General features: G+C 43.4%; 1 protein-coding gene across 1 annotated transcript in view; it reads right to left on the minus strand.

Moving 5' to 3' along the window:
* MED12L (mediator complex subunit 12L) overlaps positions 1-23,175 on the minus strand; it is a 128,841-nt gene that overhangs the window by 98,136 nt on the left and 7,530 nt on the right. The window contains exons 3-15 of the mRNA XM_069865180.1: positions 22,169-22,360; positions 21,469-21,628; positions 18,198-18,367; positions 17,440-17,550; positions 16,426-16,695; positions 14,249-14,398; positions 13,249-13,348; positions 12,920-13,056; positions 6,058-6,189; positions 4,624-4,750; positions 2,738-2,952; positions 2,140-2,244; positions 637-813 (exon numbers count right to left, since the gene is read on the minus strand). Coding sequence (XP_069721281.1) covers positions 637-813; positions 2,140-2,244; positions 2,738-2,952; positions 4,624-4,750; positions 6,058-6,189; positions 12,920-13,056; positions 13,249-13,348; positions 14,249-14,398; positions 16,426-16,695; positions 17,440-17,550; positions 18,198-18,367; positions 21,469-21,628; positions 22,169-22,360 — 2,046 coding nt within the window. The remainder of the gene's footprint in view (positions 1-636; positions 814-2,139; positions 2,245-2,737; positions 2,953-4,623; positions 4,751-6,057; positions 6,190-12,919; positions 13,057-13,248; positions 13,349-14,248; positions 14,399-16,425; positions 16,696-17,439; positions 17,551-18,197; positions 18,368-21,468; positions 21,629-22,168; positions 22,361-23,175) is intronic.

Raw genomic sequence — 23,175 nt, forward strand, 5'->3', positions numbered from 1 at the left:
TGATCACATCCTACTCTCACAGGACACCTCCTGTACTGACAGAATTTAACACTCGAGTAGATGCATCCCAATTCAAGGCTTGCTCAGTACTTGAGCCCTTTTTCCAGCACAGTAGAAAACAAGGAGCCAAATGAGTGAGGGCTTGGGATCTGGAATGTTATTCATAGGGTTTTCTTCAGTTCTCACGAGCCTACAGACAAACACAGCAGCAGCTGCCAAAAATCCACACTAGCAACAGCGAGCAGTGGGTGGGAGGAAATAGCACCATTCTGTCCCTTACATCTCAGAAATTTAGATATTTCGGTATCCATCCATCTATCCAACTACAATATCCAATTATCTATTTAGCGAACTTTGATTAGACCCTGGAACGCAGTGGATTTATTGTGGTGCCAGTCTCCTTAACCCCAGTAAGGCATCACACATTATCAGACCACTCTTCCAGCTAACACCCTCTTTATAAAACAAGCTATCTATGTGCACCCTGGCAACAACAGCATCACATAGATCAGTCATGAGCCCTTGGCAGAGGTCACAGAGCCCAGCTCTCTTTAAACAGGGACCTTTTCTTCCTTTAAATGCTTTGCTATGACATCAGGCAGTACTGTTACGCGCACAAGTACAGGGGTCACTCACCAGAGGTATCGGGAAATGCGTTGCATATTGCAAATGGCGAAGAAGATCATAATTGGATGGAAAAATCAGTTCTCTCAGTCTTTCCCTCTTGACTGATTTCTCACTGGTAACTGAAATTCTTCTGTCTAAAGAAGAGTTCACGTTCTCACAAGACTCCCCAGGCATCGGAGAAAATATCTAAGTCATGTAAAACAAACGTTTAAGGTAAGTGTAACCTCCAGCTCTCAAAATTCAGATACTGCGTTCAGAGATATAATTTTGTTCTTGCTTACAGTTACTATTTAAATATCTGATGTTTCTCAAAGATAGACCAAGCAAAGGTAATTATAATAAAGTCTGAAACATAAGATACATATACTGGGGTTGTTTAGCCTGGAAAAGAGGAGGCTGAGGGGAGACCTCATTGCTCTCTACAACTACCTGAAAGGAGGTTGTGGAGAGGAGGGAGCTGGGCTCTTCTCCCAAGGGACAGGGGACAGGACGAGAGGGAATGGCCTCAAGCTCCATCAAGGGAGGTTTAGGCTGGACATTAGGAAAAAATTTTTCACAGAAAGGGTGATTGGTCCCTGGCACAGGCTGCCCAGGGAGGTGGTTGAGTCCCCTTCCCTGGAGGGGTTTAAGGCACAGGTGGACGAGGTGCTGAGGGACATGGGTTAGTGATTGATGGGAATGGTTGGACTCAATGATCCGGTGGGTCTCTTCCAACCTGGTGATTCTATGATACACATATCATATACATACTACATTCTATGCATGTCTCCATTGTTATAAGACAAGATTTAAACCAGCGGTAGTCAGTCAGGAAAACAACATTATGATTCAGAGAAATCTCCACCTTTCTTATGCTGCTGTAAAACCACAACGAGACAGTCCAGTGATTGAGGGAAAACAATGAAAAGGGTGAAGCAGGAGGTGACAAGAGACATTGTGGGCAGGCACAGAGATGCTTGAAACCAGCATGACAAACGCCAGGCAGAAACAGGGATCCCAGCATCCTGCAAGTGGATCTGCACTGACAGATGCAGAGTCCAGTCCAAAGGAAGCAACTAGGAGATTCAAGGGTAATGCAGAACCAGGTTAAGGAAAAAAGAGGGGGAAGCAAATTTGGAAGATCAAGACAAAACACAGAATAGCCACTTGAAAAGCAAATGGTATCAATCTGGGGCTCCTCCATGTCAAAGAACTAGGTAAATCTGCATGTTTATTCATGCTTAACTGCACACGGCGCTCTGAGTATGCTGGAGGCAAGGGGAAGAAGGGAAGGAGGGAGATAGGAGCGTGTGTGCAGGTGTACAAGTAGGGGAAGCACAGAAGAGCACTCAGTTGTCACACAGCAGAGTCAGAGAAAGGAGGTGATGCACCCACACGGATGGTGGCAGGGGTTGGATGCTAATGGATATCGGCTGCCCATGGCAGAAGGTCCAAGGAGAGACAATTCAGTGACAACAGAAAGCATCAGACACAGGCATCAAAGGCATGCAGAAAATCAAAAGTTAAACCTACTGGAAATTCCGAACCAAAATCTGCCTTAAAGTCACTCTTGTCTACATCATCAAAAATACCAGTGGTTCCCGAGTCAATCCCCATGTGTTCCATAATACTATGATCCTAATTGGCAGAGGGAAAAAAAACAAACATCAGTCACATCTCACTGAAGACCCAATTTCACTGATCATGGTCAAACCCAAGCATTCCACCTGATCAACAACTACGAAAAAGTATTGTTGACAAGAAGTTTTCAGATACTGGCTTTGGAATCTTTCTGGTAAGCCTTAATTCACAAAAGTGTTTCTCAAGCCTAAAGCCACAAAAGCATAGAAAATGGCAGGAGCCAAAGGGGGAAACAAAACTTTCCAGTATATCCATCAGCAATTAGATTGGAAGAGAACTGTCAGTTCAGTAGATGTGCACCAAAACTGCAATACTTACCCCTACAGACAAGAACAAAGCTAACAGATCACTTCCAGTCTTCTTAAAGAGAAAGATACAAGGGGAGAGAGATTGAAAATCTTGGTATCTGATCTGAAATATTTATGCTTCAGTGAAAATCTGTTTAATGAAATGGAGTACCAACCATGGAAGAAATACCATGAAGCATTACCTCCAGTTTCATATCACGATCCTTAGAATACTGTTCATCCACAGCTTCCCCATTAGGTGAACGTGGTCTGGTAGTTGTAGTGATTGACAAGTCTCCGCGTGATATTAAAGTGCACATGTATGCATCATGGGAGAACACATCATGCCGAGTGAACTCAGAAAAAAGTAGCACCAAATTCACAAACTCGGTCTTCTCGTGATCACTGTTTGGGTCAGCTACCGAGGGAAAAATAAAAAGTTAGACTAGTTTCAACTTATAAATATTTGAGTTTCAACTATGCGAATTGCAAATCCCAGCAAATTGATTTTAAATGCCTACGAAAAGTGCCTCAGACATCCTGTACAGGTTTCTCTTTGTCTCCACAAAACAAATCGTTTCCCATCTGATTTGCGTGTTTTCACTTTGCTCCAGTCGTGGGACAGACATCAGGCAGCAGTGGATTCCAGAGCATCCTCCCCCAGATACATCTGCCCTCGCTGGGGGTATGTCAGCAGTTGGGTACAATGATCAAACCCTTGGAAAAACTAAAAAGAAGGGGGAAGAGGACGAGGACATTTCTTGTGTGAAGAAAAATTAAAGCTAAAGCTTTGGTTTATAACAGAACTGCACTTTCCCTACAAATTACATTACTATATAGATGTTACTGTCTTATCTATAGTATTATTTTTTATTTGTAACAGAAAACCTTCCAAAATACTTCCAAAGCACTCAAGATCTCTGCAAGCCAGGCCTCCAAATTGTAAAAGCACTGTTTTATTAAAACATGATAACAGAGTATTTCATCTGTTAGACGTGCTCACGCTTACCAGGGTACTTTATTAAAATAAATGCATGTTATTTTGCCAGTAAAAAGCAGCACCTAGAGAAATACAACACAAAATGTTGTTATTAAGTTTTTGTTTGTCACAACTGCGTTTAATTTGACTTGTTCTGTACCACAGAACAGTTTGTAGCACTGCAGTTAGCAGAAAATAGCTCAATACCATATAAATTCTATATTGGGCAATAAAGCCTCCTGCTGCAGAACCACCAAACTCAATCATCAGTATTTATTTAAAAGCAAATTACGCTTTAAAAGTTCACATTAATTTGGTATCTAACTATTTCTATGCAACATTCCCCGCTGCTCTCCCCACCCTGACTCACGAAGCTACCTGGATGAAGAGGGACCATATTGTATTTGAAACGCACCCATCAGAAACAAGTCTAAATAACACAAATAGTTTGGATGGTTTTTCAAAACCAGGGTCAGCGCTGGCACAAAAACAGCACTGTCAACATCTCAGAGTCTGTAACAAATTTTAAGAAGTTCCTCCTTTTTCAGATGTTGAAAGGTTTCAGGATCATGTTTGAAATTAAAGTGGATTTAAAGTGTTTTAAGGGCACCAGAAAAAAAAACCAAATATACTTAAGCTACCAGACACAAGCTACAGTATCAGGTAGCTTTATTAGCTCAAGACACTTCATAGAGCAACCTACAATTAACAAAAATCCTTTTTTCAACCCACTTATTTGTCAGCTAACAGCTTTCAACTTGAACACTCGTGTGTAATTTCCCAGTCAGTCACTTTGAATGCGGATGTGTCAAAAAGAGGTGAATGTTTGATGTTACATATACATAGAAGGAAAGTAATTTCCCCAAATCTCTTACAGCTTAAACAGAAACAAATATAGTTTCTGCCAATTTTCCTTTTGTGAAAAGAAATAAAAACCACAGAAACATCCTGTAGCAAGGCAGGAGATTTTTTTAAAAAAGGGCATATGAAAATAGAGTGGGTAATCACAGAAACTGAAATACCCACTACTGCAAAACAATAACTTCAGCAGCCCAACAGCAGGCCAGTTGCTGCTGACCTAGTTTGAAATATATATTAATTAATACTCACATAATGAGGGAGCTTGTGTATCTAAAAATCTCAGCAGGACATTCTGAAAAACAGGAAGACTGGAACCTGTCAAGGAGGCTGAAGACAGAGATTCCTTCTCATCTAGGGCTTCAGATTCACCGCATCTCTGCACAGTTAAATAAATTAAAAATACACGTATATATCTACACACAAACACATACAATACTTCCACAATATGCATCTGAGGCAATAATACATGTGATTGTTTCCTGCCTTTTCATAAAACTCAGGCTTTTCCTGGGTTTTCCCCTTTATGGCAGTTTTTTCCCTTTACCTAGTACAGTTACTTCTAAGCTTTTTTTACTTAATCACTTTGGATTATGTATTTAAAAGGAATGACTGAGATATGGAACATCGTCTGCAACAACAGTTCGGTATAAAAGCAAAAATTTAAGATACAGAACTTCCAGAATGGTAACTCCTCATTTGTGTGAACTGTAAGTTACACTGAATGTAAGAACCAGGGCAAATATCTCTGCCTCGAGTGGATTTTGGTGCTGGAGAGGCAGAACCGATACCGTGAGCTCCCTTCCCCCCAGTTAATGGTTTGTGGTGAGAAGTGGACAAAGCAGAAAGGCACTGGAAAGTAAAAGTCTCTTTGCAGCTCACGCTGTCTGTATGTCTGTCTGCACAGAGACACTTCTGAGAGTGCTCTCATCTGCCTCTCCCCACACTGGGGTTGAACAGACATCACATACCACTTCCCTGGGGACCCTTTAATCTGGGTGAAAAGCAACATAACAGGATGCCCATCCAGTAGAAGCTGCACGATGCTGGTGAGGCCAAGGCAAAAGGTGCTTGGGGCTCCAAGGACCAGCCCTGGTCCAGAAAGCCACAGCAAGGCTAGAGTGAACACATGTTTCATTACGAAGCAGATAGTATGACCGAAGCATCAAGGAGAAGCATCAGTTTATGCCAGCTGGAGTAGGATCATCTGCCACAACGGACAGACAACAGTCTACATCAGAGATGTCACTACAGCGTCCTGCTTCTCCAGTGACAAGTTTCATTTCTCCTGAACACAAGGGCATCCTTCAAAATGAAAGATTTGAAGTTACATTCGAATTTTGTCAGTGTAACAGTCCTGCCCCAGCAGCCAGACCCACTCCCCTCTTCTTAGACTCCTGTTCCTGTGACACCCCTTTATTTGGGTCAGTTCACAGAAATAAAACCACTTCAAACAGACATAAGTCAGCTAACATGGGCCGTTCTGAGTTAGACTGTGATATCTTATTTTAAATAGGAGGCTTTTTAAATTTATCTAGAATTTAAAAAGTCAACCGATGAAAAAAATCCCCAGTGCTTCAAATGTCATCTAACTTACTTGTTTTGAAATAAGATTAAAGTGATGTTTCCTTAGAAATCTTATTTTTTAAGCAAGCTGTTAACATTATTCTAGTGGAAATTACTTACTTCTGCTTCGATTTCTGCTTGCCTCTTCTCCAGCAGTTTGGCTACAGCCATGGCCCTGTGCTTACCAGACCTTTTACAGCTCACAGCCCATTCACAAAGCAGCATAACCACAGCTTCATCGTTTGGGGCCACCTATTCAGAGCAAGAACAGAGACAGAAACCCATTTCAGTTCACTTCTGGCAAACAGCCTGCAGCAACCAGCGATCTGGGGAATGAAGACAAAAGCTGGTGTTTGTTCTTTAGCACTGACAGATGCGCATCTTTACTTTATTCACAGTGTTTTCAGATGAAATATAATCTGGAAGGAAGAGAGGGAAATCTCAGTTTTCACACTGCTATTACTCAAAAACTTTCCTTTATTATAACGTTGCTTCACAAAACCAGAAAAGGCTCATGTGCTTTATGAGCAAGAGAAACAGGAAAAGCGTAGCACAACCCTACTAACCGCACAGAATTTATGCTTTCCTTCACTAATTCTTCCGAACCTCCTTTATCTGTTTCCAGACCATTATTTGCATCCCACCAACGTATTAAAAACCCAAACCAACCCCCTGACCTCTAAAGGCGAGTCTATCAGATTATCGAGGTTAAGAAACTCCCCAAAAGCTCAATTTCTTTCTGACCGAACACAGGCATTAAGAAATCAGATATCTTTAGAAAATCCATATTTACAGAATAGCAATGGGATGAAGTAGCTTATACAATATCTACTGAGGATTCATCCAAGCTTTGTTTCCACTAACCAGCATATTTTGGAAGCAAATTTTTTTTCTTGTGAGCCACTAAACTAGGCCTGCTTAACTTCCTCGCTCCTGCTCACGCTGGCTATCGCCTCCAGAGATTTAAACATGACACTAGCCTACAAATTAAGCAGATGTGATCATTCTTCTTTCCCCAAGATTAGCGGAAGCTACACTTACTTGTAAATATTAGAAGGACTGTAGTCAAGCACAACAAACTTTCATCAGAGTGATTAGGAATTAAAGACCCACTAAGCATAAAGCTACTGCTTCAAAGCTCTCCCAATCACCTCATACAATATAAAAAGCAGCCAGACAAGGCTGGTGAGTGCACACACATACATCAGAGAAGCTTCCTGTAAACACACTGCAACAGGCAAGCAAGATACTAAATGACTGAGTGGGGGGGAACAGAAGGAAGAGGGGAAAATGCTTTTCTCTCACTCAAGTGAAGCGAGATGGTAATGCCGCCACTATTGTGGTTAGATCAGCCAGCTAACAACAGAAAGACAAATACTGCATGTTTTTGAAGGCAATGCAGAACACCTCAAAGAGTCTGATCTTCACGCTGACTTCTTTCCCTTCTGCTAACAAAATAAAAAAGAAAACCGAGGTGTTTCTGTATCTGAAGCAAGAGACCCAACTCGGAGGTCAGGCAAAGTGCATCAGGTCACCCGTTCCCTGAAGCTGTGCCTGCACTGCATCATGTCCTGCAGCATCCCAGGGACGGCAACACAGGACCTCCTAAACCCTCCCTCTTGCAGGGAACGGCACCCCTTGCAGAAAGGCCAAGCAGTTTATCTTCTCAGGCAAGGAGCAGGTGGTGCTCCTACAACTGGATCAGGAACTTCAAGAAAGTTAAGAAGGAAAACAATGAGTAGGTGGGTCATCAATGCCAAAGGCTAAAATTTAACAACTGGAAAGAGACAGCTCTACAGTTAAGAAAACACATACACAGTTAATTCTGTTCTCAAACAAGTCATCTGCTAACACTGATATTGTTTAGTGCCACAATATAAATAAACCCCTCCCCAATTCTATGCCTATAAAAAGCAGAACTACTTTTTCACAGATGTAGAACCCAGCATCACCACAAATCAAACACCTCGAGGTGATTGCACACCTTAAAAAAATTAATATTGCTTCTGCAGTTTCATATATATGCAGAAATCTTTTGAAAGGAAGAAAGCCCACCATAAATACTTGAAGCATCAAGAGGTTTATCCACTTGATTTCAACCATACCACATTTAAGTGCCTAAAAACCGTGGGTTGGGTTCTTAGGGATTAAAAAAACATTATCTGAATGCAAGTAATTATTTGAACCCTCTGATGCAGACTTTCATTGGACCGGCTGGCCTCATCAGAGTCATTCCCATACCTCAGGCTTTGGGAACACAGCGCCCTGTAGCAGCTAGGTAAAGGTGAAGTATTTAACCACCAAATATTTTATTTCGCTTTTAACTGAGAATAACAAAACCATTTGAAGATCGTATCGAGTCCCTGCAATAGAAATAACCACCCCAACCCTTATGGTAAGTACACCTCTGTAGCAGTTCATGGGCCACAGCAGACGACACTACTGACCCCACACCTCATCTGGAGAGCCACAACAAACTGGAAAATGAGCCAGTCCAATGCTGGGAACTCAAGTGTTGCTTTGCTGTATGCAAACAGTGGTGTGCTGCTCCTGGGAAGCTGGGTGGCAGCAGGCTGTGATGTTGACAGCGTATAGGGGACAGCAGAGCTCCCTGCCCCACTGCACAGCCGCCACAGCCCACTGCAAAACTTCCTCCCTTCCGATGCTGTCTCATGATAGCTGTACCGCACGGCTTCCTCCCTTCCCACCCTGTCTTTACTTAAATGTGCTAAGAACACAATGAAGCAACATCTCAGAATGTTCTCAGGTTCTTGATCTGTCCAATTTGGGATCTGGCATCTACAGGCGGTCTGGCCTGGAAAAGCACACCACACTTCAGATGGGCTCAAAACTATTGCTTTGTAGAGTAACACGGAGATCACATTTAAAATTCATGGGCAGAAAACCAAAAAGAGCAGTTCACACATTACTTAATGACTTTGCTTTGTGGTCAAGGTGCTGGAGTGCAGAACAAGCATGGGTATCACAGAATCGCTTGGTTGGAAAAGACCTTTGAGATCAAGTCCAACCATAAATGTCCATGACTAAACCAGATCCCTGAGCATCTCATCCACTCACCTGTTAAACCCCTCTAGGGATGTGGACTCCACCACCTCTGCCAGTGCCCAAGAACCCTTTTGGTGAAGATATTTTCCTGATGTCCAACCTGAACCTGCCCTAGTGCAACTTGAGGCCATCCCCTTTTGCCTACTGCTTATTATTTCAGAGAAGAGACCAACCCCCACCTCACTATAACCTCCTTCCAGACAGTGATGAGGTCTCTCCTCAGCCTCCTTTCCTCCAGGCTAAACGACTCCACTTCCCTCAGCCACCTCTCACAATCCTTGCTCTCCACTCCCCCACCTCTGTTCCCCTTCTCTGGAGGCTTTCCAGCCCCTCTATGTCCTTCTTGTTGTGAGGGGTCCAAAACTGAACACAGTACAGGGCAGGCAGAAACTGCAACTCCAACTCCCTCAAAGCAGGGGAATCTCTCTCACAGAGAAGACCCTTCCTCAAGATTTCCAAAGCTTCCACAAGTCCTAATGAAAGAAAACCACTCCAAATGGTAGAGATTATTTACACGAGGTAGCACACACATCTGAACTTGAAATATTGTGTCAGAGAACTCACAGAATTTGTGATCTAGCCACAACTTCCCTGGGCAACCTGTTTCAGTCCCTCACCACTCTCATCATGTAGAAATTCCTTCTTATGCCTAGTCTAAATCTGTCCTTCTCCAGTTTATCCCCATTGCCCCTTGTCCTATCACTCCAAGCCTTTGTAAACAGTCCCTCCCCATCTCTCTTGTAGCCCCTTCAGGTACTGGGAGGTCACTACAAGGTCTCCTCAGAGCCTTTTCTTTAGGCTGAACAACCCCAACTCTCTCAGCCTGTCCTCACAGCAGAGGAGCTCCAGCCCTCTGACCATAGTGTTGTCTTTGACGTCCATCTGAATTCTTATGATGCCAGAAGATGTTTTTCATTTTAGAGTGAAAAAGGCCTGTTTTTGAACTTGGTTCTCATGAAGAGAGTTTGTTACCAACCCAGAGAGTGAATATTTGTCTTTCTGAGATCACTTTTCTGGAAACTAAACAAACAGGAAAACCCGACAACCCCGCTGTGCCTGTGGGAAAGGAGGTCTGCTGATAGCTTTGGAGTTAGCAAGCTGCAAGTTCACAGTTTGTTACTGCCTAAGGGGCCTTCGCAATGACAGTGATGAGGCCCTGGCCCAGGTTTCCCAGAACAGTGGTGGCTGCCCCATCCCTGGAGATGTTCAAGGCCAGGTTGGATGGGGGTTTCAGTAGCTTGGTCCAGTGGAAAGTGTCCCTGCCCATGATAGGGGGGCTGGAACTGGATAAGCTTCGAGGTCCCTTCCAACCCAAACCATTCTACAAGTAGCAAGACCTAAATACAATCTGAGAGACTTAAACTTTAAAAGCAATTCCAGTGCACAAATATCCACAAAATTTCAGGATTCTATATAATAATTTCAAGAAAGTCAGTATCATTCCTTAAAACCCAATCACTCTAATTTGATCCACTGACTATTGCACATTAGCTATGAAATACCTGTATGAAGTTTCATTTACTAGGTCTCCCTGCCCTGCTTAGGTGTACTTCAAGCTAAACTGAACCAAGTTGCGTTTATCTAGACAGGAGACTGCCAAATTAAAAAGTCTCACCAACCATTCCACAACAAAACAAAGAGAAACAATTCCTTTCTGAATTCCCTTCCTTAGCTGTACCCATGGAAGACTACGAGAGAAAATTGAGGGAGACGAAAAGCTAGGTGAGAGCTGGGTAGGTTTAAGCCATGGGAAGATAATGGGTGACCTCAGAGGAGTTTTCATAAACGTTATGGAAAAGATGCTATTGCATTCTCTAGCTCACTCTTCTGACCACTTCTATTTTTGCACAAACTGACTCACATCTTCAAAGGGAGTGACCTTTTAAAGAGGCAGAAAGGAATGAAAGGTCTTCCAAATCTGAGTTCAATGCAATCTTACCGTAATTTTAAAATGCATGGTAACAATACAAACCTGTTTACTGGGTTTATTTATTTAGAGGTACCTCCTCAATAACACTACAGCAGCAATCATTCTGGAGCTGTGCACAAACAATGTTTTGAGTCAAGGAAATGTCAGATAGCAAATACCTGCAGCTACAAATAAGGCCAGTAGTTTTCTCTGCAATACCATCTCAAACGAAAGTGAATTTACTGCTTTATAATACATCACAGATTTCTATTTTTCAAATACTCCTATCCTCTTGAATCTGAGAAACTCCACACAAGTCAGTAAAGCAGAATTAGAAAAGGCAGGTTTCTTTGTATTGCTCACAGTGCACTCTGTCACTCTCCCAAGGCAGCATCATTCCTACCGTATTCTGTGTGATATTACACTTTTATTGGCTGTCAGACCTTCACACCAAAAGAATCCAACAACTGTTATTATTATTTGGAACTTCACGGATAAAATGCTGAGCAGCTGACAGATGCGGTAAGTGCTACTTTTTGGGTCACACAGAGCCTGATGAAAGCCCTGTGCCTGTAAGGAATCCTACCACACAATAGCACCCAGGCTGAGATCCATGATTAAGGTTCAAATGAAGCTATTCCTATCGGATTATTCAGAGACCACCAGTCCTAGGAGCCAGGGACAGTCAATGAGAATCTCCAACACAGCTCTTATCTCCTGTTTAAGGTCTGCATATTAACGCAGCATTTAATAACGCAGTCAGTGCTCCTCCACACTTTAAGTCTTCGCCAAGTAACTCTGGAAGTGTTGGATCCTCCTCCCGCTTCTGTGACCTCTCTCGAGGTCAAGGTCAGAGAGTCTGTCCTGGGTCTGGTCAAAATGCGGGTTTAATATCACATCATCTCACACAGCTTCATGTGCCACTTCTGTCACACACAACATGACGCTCAAATTCCAAGCTTGTTTCAACTCCTGCCATCCATCTACTCTGTTTGTCCTGCTTCAACTCAAACCATGACCGCAGCTCAGCCCCTCGCTCCACATTTTTCTCCACTCTGCTCCCTTGTCACCAATGCTAACAGATCCTAGCCTGCAGCACCATCCCTCTGCATCTCCCATGGGATGAAAAGCAACTCTTCCTCCTCCAGGGCCGTACAGTTATCCTGCCTACACCCACCTGCCCTCCCTCATTCTAGCCCCTTCTCCCAAGTCCTACTTTTGCTCTGACACTTGGAAGTTGTCAATTATATATGAAAACAATTCTGAAATCAACAGCATGTATAAAAGCAGCATCCCAAGCACATCCGTCTGTTCAGTCCATCTCAGAACCAAAGTACTCTGTAGCGAGAGCCACCTTCCTCCCACTCCAGCATATGCCCCACGCTTCGGAGCACCAATCTCATATATACTCACACTGGCATCATTTGCTGTCTTCATGACAATGTTTTGCAATCTAGTAGGAAAAATGGACAGGAAATAAGTTCCAAACATGTTCTACTTGGGCTCACATCAAAGCAGGGGTAGTCAATAGCTGTCCTTCACAGAACATTTTGCTTTAAATAACTGTGTCAGGAGGCAGACATCCTATGATGGACATCTTATTTACAAAACACAAGTTTTTACAGGCTTACATGAGTTGCCAACAGAAAACAGAGTGTAGGCGACCTCATAACTTCGTCTTTTCTGCCAAGAAAAAACAGCCTACATTTATTAAGGGGGAGGGGTGAAAAAGTGACAAGACATCCTTGTGTGCTGAATCTAGCGGCGCCACAGCCGATGCACAATCGGTGCAGGAAGGCACCGACATCCAGCAGCCGTATGGGAGCTCCGCAGCCGGTCTTTGGGAAACAAGGCAGCACTTCATCCACCACTTCACTCATACCAGCCTGCCATGGAGGTGAGAATCTAAACACTACGCCGGTAACTTAAACAGAACTTGAGGTTCAAACGCCAAAATAAAACCCATTCTCTATGGATCATGAAGCGAGAGGAGAGCGTAGCCATTACCTCTTGGTTGTCTTTATTCTGATTTGCCCAGAAAATCTTATGGTAAAGTGTCTCCATTGAATTGCTGGAATCTGATCTGTCAAAACAATGTCGATCCAAGACTTCTAAGGTGTGCAAAACTCGGCTGATGGTCACCCCTAGAGACAGGGGTTAGAGAGGAGAGGGAAAATAAAACAAGAAAGAAAAAGGTTTACACAGGAAGACATTGCATTACAGCCATCTGCCAAATCTGTTATTGGAATTAGCCATGGCACAACAGGATTATATGGAAAGAAGAACAGATGTAAACCATAAACTCCCAATGTTTGTTTAATTTTGAGTTGTCTTACCTGCAGTTGATTCTTGGCACTTGTCAAAAGACCACCGCACCTCCACAGCACGACCCCTTTGCTTTATCTGCTGTTCCACTTCATAAATCTTTGCCCGAACCTGTTTAAACAAGAGAGCTGCTAAGTAGCTACTGGTGGAGAGTCTCAGTTTTCATTTCAAGCTTGTGACAGCTTTCTCAACAGGAGCAAGGCACCCTACAGTGTTCCACAACACTTTCTACATTTAGGAACAACAAACTGAAGTACATTCCCCTCAAATAGCTTTGTCTGCTACAGAAGTCATCGTGTACAATAAAATGCCTCTTCCACCCAAGCAAAAGTTAACTTTCAGTTTATCTGAACAGCCTCATTACACAATATGGTCCAGCAAAGACACTACTTATCTGCCATTTTACATTTTAATTTCAGTTTAAATACAGAAAACAACCAAATGTAAATAAAATTCCTGAGGTATGGAACTGTTAGAATGGGTCCAGAGGAGGCCACAAGGATGATCCGAGGGCTGGAGCACTATGAGGACAGGCTGAGAGAGTTAGGGTTGTTCAGTCTGGAGAAGAAAAGGCTCCAGGGAGACCTTAGAGCAGCTTCCAGTGCTGAAAGGGGCTCCAGGAAAGCTGGGGAGAGGCTTTTTACAAAGACATGGAGTGATAGGACGAGGGGGAACAGCTTTAAATTGGAAAGGGGAATACTTAAATGAGACGGTAAGAAGAAATTCTTCATGACGAGAGTGGGGAGGCCCTGGCCCAGGTTGCCCAGTGAAGCGGTGGCTGCCCCATCCCTGGAGGGGTTCAAGGCCAGGTTGGATGGGGCTTGGAGCCCCTGATCCAGTGGGAGGTGTCCCTGCCCATGGCAGGGGTGGGACTGGATGGGTTTTAAGGTCCCTTCCAACTCATTCTCTGATTCCATTAAATATTTAAAGTTGGCTGTAACCCTAATGATCACAAAAGATTATTTGAGATAAAAAGCAGACCTTAAAAATTTGACAAAGAAAAAAACTTACCTGCTGATTAAATACTGAATTTCCACCTGGCATAGGCAAACTAGATGGAGCAACTTGAAGTAAATCCAGAGGTGAGCCTGGATTAATGTTCTTATTTTCATTTGTGGAATAATTCCACACCAAGGCACTTGGGCAACAAAGAGTTACAGTCTGCAAGCAACAGTACAAAACAGAAGTAATTTCTTTTTCTAAACAGGTGATAGACAACAATAAGAGAGTCTGGCACTAAAATCTACAAAGAGATAAAAAGACAGGCCTATGCATGATTGCTTTAGAATACCCATTTGAGGACATTCACCTAGTAGTTGAATTTCTCTCTTCATTATTAAAATAATTAAACACATACATGTTCAATTCCCATTTGTATTGTTGTCATAACGCCATCAAGGAACATCAAAGATTAATTTCAGTCAGATCCTTTCTGCGAAAGGTGAATGGACTTCAAGTCATTTTGGTGTTCAGCTTACAGGAAGAAGCTAGAGGTGAGAAACTAATATTAAAGAAATTAAAATCAACTCTTCTGTCAAGATTTTAAAGCACAAAAGTGTCATCAAAATGCACCATGAACTTCAGATTTACTTCAAAAGAAAGGTTTCGTATTGCCTCACAACAGTCATTTTACAATGGCTTGACCACAGATGCCTATTACCCTGTAACATTTGTTACTGCACAGAGCAAAAGCAGAACGGTTTGGTGTTTGGGGTCAGCTCTTAAATATCATCTAAAATCATGGAAGCCAATTCATCTTACAGATGTTTATTTTTTGAGACTGCTGGAATACTCATTGGGAAGCTCCCTCCGAGTCTGGATCTGGATTATAAAGCAGCACTGCAGCAAAAACACTGCCTAGAGAAATGCTCCTCAGAAAAGACAGAGCTTGTCTGACTCCAGGCTGTCCTCTGGACGTGCTTAGTAGCACAAGAAAAAAGGGTAGAAAGAAGAGCAGAGAAAACAAGAGTTAATAGAAACCCAAACAGTACAGGACAAGCAGAAAGATTATCAGCTGTGCTGCTAGTAGAGAAAAGCTGTAAAGCTGCCAGAGTACATGAGCACACCCCGGCAGCCCAGGATGGAGCCAAACGCTGAAGTTCCCATGACAGACCCATGTTCAACAGGAAAAGTCACAGCACGCTGAGAGCCAGATGGGATCTAACTTCCTGACTTACACACCCCAAGGAGAGGGAGGGTGTGGATGCTTTCCTTTCTTTGCTCTGATAGCACTGAGCCTTGCCTGCGCCTCCTTGGCTCTGGATGTCCCACACAGCGATGACTATGAGAAAGCAGCGGTCCTCAGAGAGGGAGTACCATGAGAAAGGGCTCTTTTACTGTGGAATCTGCTCCAGCTGACCCTGCCTGAGTAGTGGTGGATGATATCACCCTGTCAACCTCACCTATTATGCAGTTCTGTGATCCCAGGGGCACATGTGCACTCCTGGGACAGCCACTAGGACATCTCCGCTCAGTCCCAAGAGACAGACAACTGAACAGACAGCAGGAGGGTGTGAGGAAGTCTCAGCAGGTCAGAACTCGGGAAGGCAAACAATCACAGCTCATCAGACAAGCCCTTTTTTAGAAGATAATTACTCTCCTGACAATTCTGCTACTGTCAAGTAACAAGCTTATGTGAACAGTCTCTTCTGTTCCACAGTCTTTAAAACTGCAGAAGTTGATAAGGCTTGTAATTCTGACCAAAACAAAACAAAGCAGCCTGCAGTGGCACCAAGCGTTGGTGAAGGAAATCCTCAAAGTCTGGAGCTTGCAGAAGTCAGGAGGTGCCATCTTCTGTCCAGCCACACACAGACACACAGGGTCTGGCAGAATCACGCAAGTTCACTGATGAAAATATGATGAGATGTGCAGAGCATTAAAACAACCACAAACACTCCACCATAGAGCAAAGTCTCGGCCGTCTCTGTCAGCAGAGTTGTTCTTTCCCACAGCAGAGGTGCAGACAGACAGACAGCACAAGCTTCTCCAGGTTGTTCCATCACTGAGACTCAGCTGGTGCAGAGAATCCACCCTCCAACCTCCCCTAGACCCACTCAAGTCCTCACCCTTTAATGGATGCAGGTACATTTCAAACCACAACTACCACAGTCACATCCAAAACCCACTCTTTTTTGACAAACTGAATGGTTATAGCCTTGAAAACAAAAAGCAACAGAACGTTGGCCTACCTGCAGCATACAACTCAGTCCATACACCAGTGGACGGTGCTGAGGGCAGGAGAGGAAATCGGAACAGGCGAGCTGTACCGGGCTCACCACGGGACCAGGGGCAGTCGGGCTTGGGGCTGCCAGAGGAGGGTTACTGGGTCCAAGAATCACATGAGGAGAGTGTGCAGCTACAAGGTTAGGACCATCGCTTAGCAATAAAGATAGGCGTCTGGCACAAAAATAAGCAAGGCGACGGGATAGGTAAGCTGACTGAACAAACTCTTCCGAATACTGAAATTTAAAAGAATGCATAGCTTACTACACAGTCTGCTCCGTGTGTTCATTTTCTTTAGCAATCTAACATTGAACATGCATAAAGTAAATAGTGGAGGTAATCCCTTCTAAGAGTCCAGAAATTAGAAAAGAGCAGATCAAATGCAAATCTGTATTTCTGTCTCTCAAGAATTCCACCTGCCCTCCAGGACCAGTTACAGTAACAAAAATCCTTCTATCAATTCTAGTTTAAGACTTTAAAGCATAAACATTTTAAAGGTGCTTATAAATTCCAAATATGCACCATGCAATATATTTCCCTAAATGTCCTAAATAAAACTGCTTATAAGTAGATTCCCATTTATATAGGCCTTCCAGTACCTGAAGGGGCCTACAAGAAAGTGGAGAGGGGGCTTTTTGCAAAGGGCATGGACTGATAGGATGAAGGGGAATAACTTTAAATTGGAAGGGGGAAGATTTAGATTAGACATTAGGAAGAAATTCTTCACAATAAGGGTGGGGAGGCCCTGGCCCAGGTTGCCATGGGAAGTGGTGGCTGCCCCATCCCTGGAGGTGTTCAAGGCCAGGCTGGACGGGGCTTGGAGCAGCCTGGTCCACGGGGAGGTGGATTATCTTTAACATCCCTTCCAACCCAACCACTCTCTGATTCTGTGATTCTATGATTTTACCACCACAAATACTATAATAATTTAAGACGTATCAATCAATTATATTGTATCTGACTTTAAAATATCCATGTACCTGCAGCATTAGAGGCATCAACAACTTAAGGAGATCATCATCAGTGGGTCTAATTTTTTCCAAAACATCCAGTATCCATGTCAAATACTCATGTCTCTCGAGCATTCCTTCCTTAAATGATTTCAAATAACACATCACATTAACTGGGAGCACTAAAGCATGCACGTAATTACAAGTTTTAGTTCTTTTCTGGTTTACCCCTCATTGTCTATGCCAGCACAGAGTTCCCACGCCCCTCGGCCACCACTGCACATGCAGGAACCAGCCACCACCATGACAGCTCGATGGACGAAGAAGCCACTGCGTACAGCACCAATCACCTCCACAGTTCAAATTCAGCTGCCTAATTTACTACTGATGGAGAGATTCCCTCCCAGAAACCCTTCTGCTATTTCTGCCCTTGGGTAGGAACAGCCAGAAAGTTAATCTGGACTAGAACCGCGTGGAACTGAACAGCCAGGCCACCACCACAACACCCAAGGCTTCATGTGCCACGGTGGCCTCAGCCTGATCAACAATCACTAAAAACACCATTAAAAGATGAGATAATATAGAAGAGAGACTAATTGAGTACATTGCTGCAATCACAATCAAGCACACTAAGCAAATCAAGGCTTTTTCAGTGGCAAATCTTTAAATGAATTAGCATTTACAATTTATGCAAGTCTTATGACAAAAGCTACCACTGAGTTCTAAAATTGAACTTTCCAAGAATGGTAACCTCAAAAAAAAAATTCCATGTGTTATTAAAGTATTACCTGAAACATATAAAATGACAACTTTTCATTATATTCCCACTGCTTCAGGGCTTGTTCCATCTCTTGGGGCATCGCTCCAGAGTTGTTGCCTTGGCTGGCAGTCACATGATAAAACTCTGCTACCTTTGCCAGCTGCTCTCGAAGGTACCTGGTTATAATTTGAGTCCACTCTACAACACAAGTTTACAATTAAAACACTTCAGGTGATAAAAGGGAAGGTTTCTATCACAATGAGAATTGAAACAAATGTACATTGCCTTTGTCATCAAAAATATTCCTTCAAAACATTAACCCACAGTTGCATAATGCCACACCTACTGTGAATTAATGAGGTCCCTGCGCACTGGCCTCAAAGCACACACACAGTCAGCGTGCAAGCAGCCTGCTAGCTTAGAGTGGCATAAAAAGCACTGACACAAGGTGAGCCCTCTAGGGAATCACCTGTTTCTTTCATCAGAATTCAGCATTCAGCCACAAAACAGTCTTGAAATAGGTAAAACAAATATACTTCATTACTTCCTTCCACCTGGAGATTTAGTCCCTCTTTCTTTCCCCTCCAAATTCCATCAGCATAAAACTCAAAGGGACTTTGCACAAGCAATGGGATATAAATTTGTTCTTTCTAGAACCACTCCAAAACAGGCAACTCCTCCAGATTTTCACTCCAAGGAGAATGCAGGAGCAGTGTTTCAGGTCAGGGTGACCAGCACAGTGCAGGGATCTGCAAGACTGATGATCTTTCCCTTGTCCTGGATAAGTCAGTAGGTGCTGTTCAGCAAACACACAAACCTACTGAAAATTCTCTCTGCTTCAGCAGTGATCCTGTATCTGGTATAATCAGAGAAATTAGTGAACAGAAGTAAACTTGCTTGGTCATACACAAAGCTTTGGGAAAAGAGGAATGGTAAGGAAGGTATTCTCTTAACAGTAACTGGAACAACCAAGGATATTTGTTAGTAGCTCAGAGACAAACATCTGACAGAACTGTATGTAATCAGCACACTTTTTGAATACATAATGCGAGTGCTTTGACAACCTCAGCCTGTTTACTGTCAGTTATAGGAACTACCACTCCCAAACAACTACTCCCGCTGTTCACTACCCACCTCAGACTTCAACTAGCACATTCGCTCTTTTTTCCCTTTGCATTTCTAATTGCCACTGCTGTCAACATACACAGACTATGTTGGACGGCTTTCTATCCAAAAACACAGAAATTTCTGTATGACACTAGTGGGTTTTAGTGTTTTCATAGAGCAGTTTGACTACATTTACTTCAAACATTCACTCGCTTTTGGAAAAACAATTCCAAATCCAGCACTTCAAACTTATTTTATGTGACAGAATGAAAGAATAATTTCCCCAAAGCAATTACCAATTGCTCTGTGCCACTGAGCTGGAAACCCCGCAACTGCCTTTCTGTTACCTGAGGCACAGATTTAAAACATTTTGGGAACTGTCAAAGGCTGCTCAGTAACACATAGCAAACTACTTCCCGAGAAGCTCCCAACTGCCTTTGCCAAACAGGGAATTTGGACAGAGGAGGTAAAACTTCAGTAACCAACATCAGGACATTCACTGATAAAAGTCACACGCACCTCAGCCCACAGACACTTCTTCTGGTCTCCATCCTCGCTGTGAAGCAGGTACCACCACGGAACCAGCCCAAAACAGGCAGGAGCACCTGCCTACCCCACAACACATACAAACACCTTGCACCTTCCCTGTAAGCATAAACTCCTTTATTTTAAAGCGCTACTATTCCCAGTCAGAGCAAACTAGTTCTAGATCAATTTATTGCAACCAAGCACACAACTTGCACTTTCCTTACCTCCTCCTTACTTCTTTTTGCCTTAACTGCAGCCTAATAAGCACGTGTCTGAGTCCTGGGGCCCAGAACCACCATTTCAGTCACCTGGGAGAGCCACAAATGCTCTCTTACCTCTAGCAGAGCTACTCACAACAGAAGAGGAGAGCAACCAGCATGCTCTCACTGCCTGCTCTGACCTACCCCAATAAACGCTTGCGTCATGCAAGAGGAAAGGGAAGACAACCTGAGAGGCTGGAAAGAGAGGGTGTTTCAGCATCCTATGGTGTGAAAGACCAGGGAGGAGTTTGAGAGAAGGAAAAGATCAAGTCACCCAGCCTCAACCAGTAGCGTCAAAATAGCTCAAAGGAGCCTGAAGCCATCCCATGTCAGAAGAGGAGGGAGGAACTGTGCTAATCTCCCACCAAAACAGCACTGACCTCACTATGGAGAAGCCAACCCCAGCACAGCAGTCTCCCAGGGTTCACACACCAACAGGAACAACAACCTGACTGGATATCTAGGCAAGCATCTCTCCCCCTCCTTGCCAGCCACACAGACTGCCTCCTCCTTGCTCTGTCTCTAGAAGTCTGACTGATTTTTTAAAGTATTTTTAAGACTATCCCTAAAGAACAAACTTGGAATGTTTGCTAGAAAAAAAAATATATATATATTTTTGGGGGGCTTTAACTCAGAGGGAAAACTAGTGTTACGAGGCTACAAACAATAATAAAATCCCATAAAGCAAAGTTTGAAAGACATAGCAGAACGAGTTGGCAGGAAGAAGTAGACATTTCTCACAGCAGTACAGAGATGCTGCTAAACAGCAATAAAATTATCTGTTCTGAACCCAGCTGTTTTGAGGACAAAGAAGGAAAACATTCATTCCAGACAATAGAAAAGCTGTAGGTAGCATATGTAAATTATGAGAGCACAACTACAACTTTGATTACAAATACCTTTAAACACCTTAACGGTGTTCACTGCTTCTCCCACTGGGCTTGGTGCCAGACAGCGGCATCTAAGGTTAGTACTGAAAATAAACACATTGCCATCCACGTTCTAAGCAGCAGGCTTTGAAATCCACATCTGATCCCAGCCTTTCTAAATTAGTGGTTCTGTTCATTCCCTGGTAACGTTTATCTTGGCACAGCCTCTGCCTCCCCTGCCAACCCCACGGAGATCGGTGGCGGTGGTGGAGATGCATCATAATCATTTCCTCAGAGGCTGTACCTGGAGATGTAGGGAGGAATCAGCTAGGAGGAGCAGTGGCCAAGGAAGCAGCATTTATGCTGCATGGGCCTTTCTACTTTTTGACACACATTTCTACACAAAACTGATTTAAAAGAATTTTTATTCCCCTTTCCACTACAAAGATTCCACTTTGGATACCAAAGCCACAACAAGAAGAGCAGATCTCTTCAGCTGTTATTATGCATTTAGATACTATAGACGTTTATTTACCAATATTTGGGTCAGTGGCCTGGCGTTTCTTGATTTTAGCTTCAGAAATAGCAGCATAGTAGGCACATGTCATTTTGATCAGCCATGCCGCTCGCAGAAGTGGCACAGAATATTTTGCTAAATAAGCAAAAACATCTTCTTTTTTACTTAGAATAGGAACCTGAAATGAAACAGGAAACAAGTTATCACAGTGGGCACTTCTACGTTAAGCCCAGCCCACCTCTGGTCAACCCCCACGCTGCCTGGATAACAGCAGACCCCTTCAGCAACCCAGGAACCCATCACACTAACAGCACCTACTGGCCAGGCACACAGAAACAGAGACTTCACAAAGAGATACAGCCCCACGTTTCCCCCCAGCTTCACTAGGAGCATCCTTCTCCCACTCAGAGATGCCTGCAGGGCCACCAGAAAAACCCTGGACACAGCCACGGGCATTCAAAGTGCAGGAAGAGACACAAAAGCTAATCCTCAGAAGCTCTGGAAAACGGAGATACTTTTAGGGTGACAGTTCAATTACAGAGGAAACATCAGTGTCATGAACTCCTCGTTCAGAGGAGTCCTTAACCAGAGCACAGCTTGGAAACACAGCTAATGCTGCCAGCACTGGCCACGCACAGCAGGCTGGTCTTCCACAAGACTTCCAGGTGAAAAGTCACACAGCACAACCCAAGAATCAGAGGAAGGAGTATTTCAATACCTTTTTTGCTAAAAGAGTCAGTGGTTTACTTCCTGCTAAATCTGTGAACCAGTTGTGAATCGCACTCTGAGACCGAGCAGTTACCAGCCAGTAGTTGTCTTTGGCATTTACTTGTGGTTTCTTCTTTCCCGTGTCCTGGAAAGTGTTAAGTTTCAGCTTTTCCGCCAATATACTGCTAAAGTAAGCGCCAATCTAGTGAGGAAAAAAAAGCAGAACACGTACGACAACTCAGTGAGCAAGCATCTATTGTACATCAATGCACAAAGGATTCCATCTGAAGAGATGTAGTCATCACACTAGTCCAGGCTATGCACCTAGTAAGATTACACTGCAACTCCCTCCAGCTACAGCTGCAAAATGGGGATTCGGATATAAAGAACCTGTGCAACGCTTCTGCATTATCATTATAGAAGCTGCAGGTCAGCAAATCCCAACCGAAGAGGACCAGGCTTGAGACAGCAGAGATGCAGCTGCCATTTCCATCACTGCCCAGAGCCACATCCCTGCAGCAGATGTGAGTCTCTGATTTAAGCCTCCAGTTCAGGGGGTTCTCAGAACACTCCTCCCCTTCAACACTTTGCTGTAGCATAGTATGTGCACATACACACTATACACTTCTATCTCCAACCAATTATGCTGTCACAAGAATAGCATTCATAGTCTTTCCACCACCACTTGCAGCAGGCAGAACTTCCCAGATTCAAATAAGCTAGGAACTCTTCTAACTTCTGTTCAAAACACCTTTGCCACCACTCAGTGCCTCCAGAATGAAAAGCTTTTTAAGTAAGATGTGCTCCCTCCATATTTTCAATCCCAAACCATCAGAAATGCCCAATGGAGGTTTCACTTCCTATTTAAACTTAGAAAACTACTGTAATAGAACCTAATTTTTAGGGCTGTCAGTAAGAATAAAACATATGATTTTCTAATAAACATATTTATAGTTGGGTAATTTTAAAATCTATGCAAAGCTTTCAGGAGACACTGAACTTGCTTTGGTAATTCTA

The sequence above is a fragment of the Phaenicophaeus curvirostris genome, chromosome 10, assembly GCF_032191515.1.
Source record: "Phaenicophaeus curvirostris isolate KB17595 chromosome 10, BPBGC_Pcur_1.0, whole genome shotgun sequence".
NCBI lineage: Eukaryota > Metazoa > Chordata > Aves > Cuculiformes > Cuculidae > Phaenicophaeus > Phaenicophaeus curvirostris.